A 9,674-nucleotide genomic window follows, 5' to 3' on the forward strand; every position below is an offset into this window, starting at 1 on the left:
CAGCCAATTAAAAATGCTATGCCATATTTAACCATTTAATTTGCTGCAGCAGTCAATCTTTTTTTTCCGTGTAACCGTTTTTAACGAGAGACAAGCAGAGTGCGGACGCACTTACGCATCGTGCTCTATTTTCGGATGAATTATTAACGAAGATCGACCTGTCGTGATCACGTGCGCTTGTACACGCATACGATTACCAACGCGTGAATCGAGAGAATTGCGGGAATCGGAATTAAATGATTAGAATTAGAAAAAAAGATTATTGTTATTATTATCTATGGCAGCTCAACGCATAACGAGATAGTTAACTCGTTATCTCGGAAACAAAGCCGGCAAAGAGGGTCGGCGTATGGTCAACAAACTATTATCGTCGCTTTAATACACCACCTGAAGTCTGCTTTCTGGCAAACAATATTTATTCTACATACCCGGGGCACACGTGAAATCTTACGATACGAATAGACGGAAATAAACTGTATTTATTAAGGTTAATGTGGGTTTATTGTCATAAATAATGTCAATTTCTACCAATGTAAATTAACTTTAATCTCGGAGTAAATTATAACTTGTTATTTTTTTATAATTCTTAGAACCAGAAAAAGTACGTTAAACCGAGATTAAAGTTAATCTACATTAATTGAAATGGTAGAAATGGACATAAATAATATTAAACAATATATTGAACAAATATTGCGAAATATATTATTTACATTCTTTACACGAAATTTGCATTAAAAATCGGTTACCCAATTTTCTCCTATTACACGATAATTATGTTGCCAAAATTCATTTGTTCTTGCCTCGCACGATATAAACTGATTGTGAGTAGAAGGAAATATTAAAAAGTTATCTCGGTGTTTCTGCAGAATTTAATCCTCTGAAGTTCAAAATAAACGAATAAATTGTTTTCCTGATTTTGCGTTTTCAACGAAGTTGATTAGGTAATATTTTTTTTTCGCGGTACACGTAACGCACATTAAAGTCAAGAGATTCCGTTTTATTCTTCTTTGAATCATCAAGTATCTAATTATGTGTGTCGATTAGCTTCGCCTTTTAATTTTCAGCGTGATGTATAATGTAGGAAATGGAAATCGTCGTCCTGGTGGAGGGAAGAAAAATTTTCCGCGACTTATCGATCCATTTATTTCCTTTGCAAGCAGAAACGTCTAATCGCGGTTTTATCGTGAAAGTCATCACCGTGAATGCGCGTCGTGGTATCATCCTCGAAGATTATTGATAACGCGGTTTTTATCGGACGCTCCGGACGCTCCGGACGCTCCTCTACCGCCGCGCCGTGAACTCCACGGTCGCGAATATCCGCGGGATTCACGAGTGCGCGCGCTTTCTCCATCCTCCTCCTCTGCCTTTCCCGCTGCACGCTTCTGTGTCATGCGCGGGTTTAGGAAATGTAGGTCTAGCCTGCCTATACTTTCTTCGTGGCAGTCTACTTTCCACGTGCAAAAGATCCGAAATCGCTCCTCGCCGGTCGTCAAAGACGACTTCGTCGCGATTTCGTGAAGCCTCTTTCCTCGCGATCCAGAGCCGTTCTCGTTATTCCCTTCGAGCGAGTTCCTACATCATAAAACGACCTGGTGAGAAACCGGCCTGGCCGTGTCAGAGTGCAGTGGATAAGGACCTCCGTTTAGGAAGGATCACGTCTCACACACTTTATCCGAGAAACGCAACATACTTTCAAGTAAATCTCGGGGAACGTCACACGCCGATTTTTCTAAAATTTTTTTACTATTGTTTCTTATGTTAAAGTACGAAGAAATCTGTCATTAATTTTAGCTTAAATATAGTCTTTCAATTAAAAAGAATTTTTTTTACACAAGTACCCTATTTTACACATGTTTAAAGTTTTCCGCAAGTGAAACCGTTTCTTAACTATTAATATTAACTTTTATTTTAGTGTTCTACATGGCGAGCTTCACAAAATCGAGCGTAAATTTATTCTTAAGAAATACTGCATTAGACATGTATAAAATCGGGTAAGATAAAAAACATTTTTTTTTTAATTGAAAGATTCAATTTAAGCTAATGATAAATTTCTTTATATTTATCAACATAAACACTGGGGTTTATTTATATTAGGATGTATTCTGGATGTCTTTAGGATGTTACTTGGAAGTCTGTGTTGTATGGGATTTCTAGCGAAAATAAAAATCGGAACGTAATTCGAATATTGAAAGAAATAAAGACGAACTAAATTAATTTAATCAAATGAACAAATTTTTCTCAGTGTAGAAGATTCGTTGACACTTTTGTTATTCTATAATTCTCCCCTGTTTGCTCTGTGTCTTTACCCCTACAGCACCAAAGTTGCATCAAAGTTGCAGTAACACTACTGCAACATTGCATGTTGCAGCAATATTGCAGAGATTTTGCAGGGATATTGCTGCAAATTCGGTGCTGTATGGGTACATTCGACTTACGCTTCGTTTCGCTAGGAATATCTTCGCGAAAACACGGGGATTAGGATAATTTGCAAAGGAGGTGAAATGTGAACCGTGAAGTGAATTGTTTATCTTCGTCGGGATGTTTTGACTAATGGGAGATTTTGTAAAAAAAAATATCGATGGTCGCCTTTTAATGCTGCATCTTGTTACGCTTTCGTCGCGAATTTCTCGCTCCCCCAACGCTTGCGAGGCTTCGCAGCCCCATTTCGCAGCCGCCGCACCGCGGCGAAGTGAAACTGGTGAACAGAGCCTGAGGAGGGAGGATAAGAAAGTTAAATTGTTTATTACGCGCTGGAATCGAGACGAACTTTCGTCCAAGTACATCGATTTCTTTAGACAATGATTCCCGTGGTGACGAATGCAAACTAAACGAACACAACAGCGTCTATTTTTACATATATGTTTTATAAATATTCGTACAGCAGCGAATAGATTGGGACGAACTTGAAATTAAATTTATCACGGAATAAGATTGCGAGGCAAGAGGATCGTTTTGTAAACTTCGCGTGAAATTCAGCATGATTGTATAGATAATTATTATATATGTTTCTTTGTGCTCGTTTCCCTTAGCGTCTGTAATCATTCGTGTAATTATATTGCTGCTTACTAATTACTGGATAACATTTATTTTAGCACGTTTATCTTAGCATCGTTTATTAGTTCAAGGTGACATTTTCTTGAATATTTCCATAAGCGTTTCGTATTTGCGAAAAACTCCAGGTTCTCTGAAATAATTTTCTAGCATGAGTGAACTTTACCTCACCACGCGCATCTATATCAGCTGATTATAATTATCGGTATCCAGATTCGCATCAAGTTGATAAAACTGGAAATTATTTTTCTGTAGGTGCACTTATGATACCGTGTTTAACGGATTATTAACTTCATGACTTTCTAAAAATAATTTAAAATCAAGCAACTTAATTTAAAATCTTCCAACTTTCTAAATTTAATATTTTTTACAATGTTTTTTCATTAATTTCATTTTGCGACGCTCGTTTCTCTTTAATGTAAAACTAGAACGCGCGCATTTCTGTAATATATTTCAAGATTCTTAAAACAATATAATAATAGTACAACTCTGTCCGGTAAATTTTCAATATATACAAAATTTAAGATAAAAATGTTAATAAATATATGTGCATTGAATAATTTATAAAAATAATTTTTACAAAATTATGTTATCTTTGCAGAACGATTTTCTAACACCAACTGAAAATGTCGGACGTTGAAGGTGATGACGAGGTAGATATTTTATATTGAGTCAATTTATTGTGTTTTTGTACTTATAAAACTGTATACATATTCTATATGTATCTGACTTGCATTTTAGTTTCAAGATGCTCAGGAATCATTACCACAGTATGTATTACATGCTATTTATATATTATTTTACGTAAAAGATTTTTCTTCGCTTTGTGAATTTTTTATTAAAGAATAAAAACTCGCTATTATATTGATAATTACTACGTATAATTTATTATATGGTATTTATGATTAAAATATTTCTTTTTCTTCAATGCATTCTTTTCTTGATGCTTAGGAGGAAAGATTAATTGTTTCTTGCTTGAGACTAATTTCCACTATCATAATGCGTGTCATAATTATGTGCATATTATTTTATTATGCTTTTTTAACGCTGCAACGTTTGAAAAAACTTTGTCTAGACTCGCGTCTATGGATTTGGATACAGCGATAATGGAAGCAAAAAAGGCGATTCACTGTTTCTTCAACAATGACTTCGATGAAGCGAGAAAAATCCTGGAGCCATGGGCGGACAGCAGCATGTACCATTCTCTAGGGACTAGCGTATTCGCATTTTTGGAGGCGATTCTTACATTCGAACAAGTATTTCGATATTTATTTATTACGTTTTTCCTGTCAAGCATTTTTTATTTATTCGGGCTAGAACCGTGCGAAATCTATCTTCTTTAACAATTGTATTATGTGTAATTTTCAGAAACACATCGAGAAGGCATCAGAGAAGTTGAAACAGTGTATGAGCGTGTGTTCCAAACATCGAAAGCACACCAGTATTACGCAAAACATTGGGAAAATGGTCAAGAAGATTAACTACGACGCTTACACGAACGGTAATCTATTGCATACACATGTAGTAGTTAAAACAACATGCAATATCTACAATGATTATTAAGCATTATCTAACAACCCTCCGTCTCCCATGACGTCAAATTTACGTAATAGCATTTTTAATAACAAGTGAATTGACGCATTTGTTTAGCACGATCTGTAGATTTATCAACAAATATTATTATCCAGTATTTTACATTTTGAGTTACAACAATTAACAGTAAGCTCTTATATAACAAATGCCTGTTAGCTTTCCTATTAATAGAATATTCATAATCTACAATGTTATCATAATCTCTGCTATTACTGTAAATCCTTTATTGCATTAATAGAAATAATGGTAAAGATGAAGATCAGGGAACTTATCTCCAATGGCCTTGACCTTGATATATTGGGAAGTCACTCAGGGTCATGACTTTGACAACACATGTCAAGGTCAAGATCATCGGAGCTGCTTCCGTTGTCAATAATTACCAACGAGTTTTGAGAAATATACCAATTTAAGTGAAATTAATATATTAGAAGAATAATAAAATATATATAGTACGTATGCAAAAAGTTTTAATTAATATATTAATCATTTAGTGGAACTTATACTGTAAAAAATTACATGAAACTTATAATATAAGAAAAACATTGATCCATTCATTTTAATTATGTATTTTTTTAAATAAAAATTCTGTAAGATAATGTATAAAATGATAATCTTGTATACCATAGCGAGGAATATTTGATCACATGTATCTTCACATGTTGTCTAACTTATTAGCTGACACGTACTAATCATAATCATCTAAAATACTTATCGAAAAACTCAAAACAAAAGATCAATACAATGTAAATCAAAATTATTAGTATTAACGTTGTTTTGCACGGAAAGTTGTAAACTCATGTGAAATTTCGCTTCGCGTTGAAAGTTATAAATCTCTGTGCAATTTTGCTTTGCGTGGAAAATTGTAACGATTTCACGATGCGTTTACAACTTTCCACATGAAGCAAAGTTCAATCTAAACCTAAATCTCTGTCTTTTGGTGCGCGCCCTCACTACGTTCACGATTCATTTTATGACTTATATATTTATTTATGGAACTTTTTTTGTTAATAACTTTTTTAAAATAAGGAACGAATGATAATTAAAGTCTTTTAAATATTGTACAGAGTCATGACTTTAATATAATATGTTACATTCAAGACTATTCTGATCTTCTGATCTTCATTTTTACCAAAATTGTTGCCAAGGCATATACAGGATGTCTGATAATTAACGATAAAACTCACATAGAGGCAGAATGGATTAAACTGAAAAGAAAGGAATATATGCATTTAAAAATTATTTTTTATCGCACAAATTTTCAAATTATTAATTAAGTTTTTTACTTAAATATAATAACAAAGTAAAATGAATTTGATAAAATTTGTTTACATTTAAAAAAAATTTAATTAGTCTTACGGGGCATTAAAATTTAACAAATACATATTAATATTATTTATTATAGTGACTCTAGAGAGAGAGAGAGAGAGAGTCTTTGATGTTATGTATGACACAAAAATATAGAAGATTGAACGTAAAAGCGCGAAATCTTTTTCTCCTTATGATTTCTCTGACATCACTGCGCACCAATGCATCGCGGCGTGAATCATTTATCTCATCAATTCCTTTTCTAAAATATGTTGTAGCATATTTTCTTGAAAAAAATTTATCTTAAAAATCCTATTTATTATTAGATCAGAAAAAAACTAATCATAAACTTAAATTAGAAAACGATGTGAGAGAAATATACAATAAAAATAGATAACATATGTAAATATTGTGCATGTGTGGGCGAAATATGCAAAAATATGCTTTTATGTATGAAATATGCAAAAATATGCTCTTATTTGTGAAATATGAAAAATATTCTGTAACATATAGGGCTCAAAATGCATAATTTCTTATGAAATAAATTTATATTTAGTTTATTTCTTTATTAGTTAAATTAAAAAAAATATGCCTTATACATATTTTGGTTACCCTACTTATCAAACACTCTGTATAGTGCATGAAAGGAATGACCGAGGATTAATCTTGCAGAGGAGGTGCATGCGGAACTCTGTTATGCCGAGTCGCTCCTTTTAAAATCGATGCTCACATTTGTGGAAGATGAAACTCTGGTCAGCTTTGTCAAGGCAGGACTGAAAATTCGTACCTGTTTTCTGTCGTACAAGTAAATAAGTCACAACGGAACGACTCTCGTCGATTTTCTATTTCTCTAACAATTAACTATTATCTTTTGCAGAGAATGCATGACGGTTTTGAAAAGCCGGAAGTGGGGAAACGACATTCATAAAGTGCATTTCGAGAGTGGCGTTCGCATGGGCATCGGCGCGTTTAATTTGGTATTTGTATATTTTTATTGCAATATATATTATCTTTTATTGCATACTTTTTATTAAATCGAACTTTGTTCTAGATGATCTCATTATTACCGGCGCGTGTTATTAAATTGTTAGAGTTTATCGGATTTTCCGGCGATAAGGTGATTATAGGATGTCATATAATTATATGTTAGGTATATAGTATAGTAAGAATATATGTATAGCGCGAGAGACAGAGTTTTACTTTATAAATTTTAATCGTTAGGAATACGGTCTAATGGAATTGAAAGCAGGCTACGATGAAAGAAGAGGATTGCGACAAATCCTATGTGTGATGATTCTGTTGTCCTACAATTTGATAGTCAGCTTCGTGCTGAGTCACTCGGACGGCGATCTGGAGTGGTGTGAGCAAGTATTGGAACAGGAATTGAGCCTCTATCCGAACGGTGTGTGGTTCCTGTTTTTCAAGGGAAGGCTAGAATTCACGCGAGGTAATTTCGAGGAATGCATAGACTGGTATATAAAGTCGTGGAAGAGTCAGAATGTTTGGCCACAGTTCCATCATATCTGTTATTGGGAATTGATGTGGACGCACTGTTCGCTGCAACAGTGGAGCAATGCGGCCACGTACGCCACGATGTTGGTAAACGAGTCCAACTGGTCGCGCACCATGTACTTGTATCAAAAGGCTGCAATCCTGCTTATGCAGAAACCGACAATTTGGAGTGAGGAGAAACAGCTGATCGACAACCTAATGATGCTGGCACCGACCTACAAGCAGCGTATTGCTGGCAAGTCGCTGCCGATGGAGAAATTTATAATCAAAAAGACTCAGCGTTATTTCGCACAAAAGAAGTACCTAGTCGTGCCCGTGTTTGAGCTTATGTATGTGTGGAATCTGTTCAGGATAATAGGCAAACGGCAAGACCTGTTGTTAAATATATTCAAGAAGATAGAAGAAGAGGAGAGGGAACTCCAAACAGCCTCGTAAGTTTTGCCAACGATTTTAAGTTTCATTTTAACATAAGTGCGTATTATAAAATATATGATTATATAAATGGCTTGAAATGGAAAAATTTATAGTAGGCACTTTGCAAAATCTGTTTCCGAATTTAAGAATTGTACATTTAAATGACATTTAAAAGACAAAATACAACAAATATTTTATCAATTTTAATTTTTTCTCTTGTTATATAATAAGAGAAATATGTAATGTATTGTGCAGGAAAAGTAATTATCATGCAGACAACAAAGCACTCCTGTTGCTACTGAAAGGCGCTTGTCTACGACAAATGCAGCATCCTTTACTAGCGGAGGAATGTTTGCGACAAGTTTTACAATTGGAAAAGTCTGTCAAAGAGGACACGTACTTATTTCCCTATGCCACCGTAGAATTAGCGTTATTGGCGCAAGATCAGGGTGATATTCAACTGGCTATAGGCTTTTTGGAAGACGCTAAGTTAGTTTGGATATTACGTTATATGTATATTTAACATTGATTTTACATTAGAAATTATAATTGTATTTAAATTTCAGAAAAAACTATACGGGCTACTTATTAGAATCTAGATTGCACTTTAGAATACACTCCGATCTAATGATATTGACCAGCAAGAACAACAATCATACAATGAAGAAGCACAGGAACGATCATCTGCTGGAAACGGCTATCGTTACCAATAATAGCGTTATTATCGCGGGTCCAAGTGCCGACGAAATTAAGACATAGAAACATTGTAAAGCATATCGGTAATCTACTTATCTTTATGTAAATTCTTTTGTACCTTCCTAAACAACATATTGTATGACGAAGACTCTTTTTGCGAAAAATGAACTGGACGATCGTTTTATAACTCTTCTCTAATATCGAATGGCCTTGCGTATAACTTTCGTCTGGCGTCGCTCTCTGTAGAGTCCAAGGAATTTATCACATCTCTTTCAAAGATTGGGCACATTTTCTAGCGCTTAATATTAATATATAAATTATTTTCTTTCACGAGAAAGACGACAATTTAGTAATATATAAAAATATTTTGTAGCGACTATAATGTTAATGCATAAATAATATCTTGTGCGGGAGAAATAAAAATATAATATAAAGGCTCTTGTGGAACTTTACAAAGATCGGATGTATATTTTATAGTGATTAATTATTGAATATATTATACATATAATATTATGGGATTATTATCTATGCAAATTATTTCCTTTACGGAAGATCGGCGAAGTTCCAATGTGATCTGTGATTGCTCTATTGTAATTGGCGAAAGATTATTATAAATAATCACCTTACGAGACTGTAAATACACGAACGTGGTCGGGTATTGGGAATGAAATAAAATGAATTCAAAGCAATGTTATCTCTCCGAGTAATTTTTAAAAATTATATTCTATATATATAGTATATTTTTTTTTATAAAATAATGTGCTTGATATAAGAAAACCAAATTGTAAAATTTATATTTAAGTTATTAGAGAAAGATATATATTTATAATAATGTATACAAATTATTTGGAAGTTTTATTTTTAAATAATTTATTTTATATATTATACATAATACTGAGGAATAAAATTTGACTTTTTTTTGTTTTTGACATGTGGAGTGCCATTTCTGAAAGATTCTTGGTCGCTGAATTTGAATCCGTGCTCAGAAAAATTCTATCACATTACATGTTCGAGCAAAATGAGGTAATACACTGCGAGTATCGATTCACCAAAAGATTGAATGTCAAAAAATCGATTCGGTAAAGATCGATCTAAAAATCTAG

General features: G+C 33.5%; 1 protein-coding gene across 8 annotated transcripts in view; it reads left to right on the forward strand.

Moving 5' to 3' along the window:
- The window catches only part of LOC108724962 (tetratricopeptide repeat protein 39B), a 9,435-nt gene extending 505 nt beyond the window's left edge, over positions 1-8,930 (forward strand). For 3 of the 8 annotated variants that reach the window (XM_018451687.1, XM_018451690.1, XM_018451692.1), the window contains exons 2-12: positions 285-487; positions 3,653-3,704; positions 3,793-3,821; positions 4,127-4,307; positions 4,420-4,552; positions 6,622-6,754; positions 6,827-6,926; positions 7,001-7,066; positions 7,171-7,892; positions 8,131-8,364; positions 8,442-8,930. In XM_018451687.1, coding sequence (XP_018307189.1) covers positions 3,678-3,704; positions 3,793-3,821; positions 4,127-4,307; positions 4,420-4,552; positions 6,622-6,754; positions 6,827-6,926; positions 7,001-7,066; positions 7,171-7,892; positions 8,131-8,364; positions 8,442-8,634 — 1,818 coding nt within the window. In that variant the 5' untranslated portion in view covers positions 285-487; positions 3,653-3,677 and the 3' untranslated portion in view covers positions 8,635-8,930. Of the gene's footprint in view, positions 1-55; positions 494-1,258; positions 1,697-3,025; positions 3,303-3,652; positions 3,705-3,792; positions 3,822-4,126; positions 4,308-4,419; positions 4,553-6,621; positions 6,755-6,826; positions 6,927-7,000; positions 7,067-7,170; positions 7,893-8,130; positions 8,365-8,441 lie in introns of those variants that run through there. The other 5 variants (XM_018451689.1, XM_018451688.1, XM_018451693.1 and 2 more) reach the window with 5 other exon arrangements.
- Positions 8,931-9,674: the final 744 nt, after the last annotated feature.

Source organism: Mycetomoellerius zeteki, unplaced genomic scaffold (assembly GCF_001594055.1).
Source record: "Mycetomoellerius zeteki isolate Tzet28-1 unplaced genomic scaffold, Tzet1.0 scaffold316, whole genome shotgun sequence".
NCBI lineage: Eukaryota > Metazoa > Arthropoda > Insecta > Hymenoptera > Formicidae > Mycetomoellerius > Mycetomoellerius zeteki.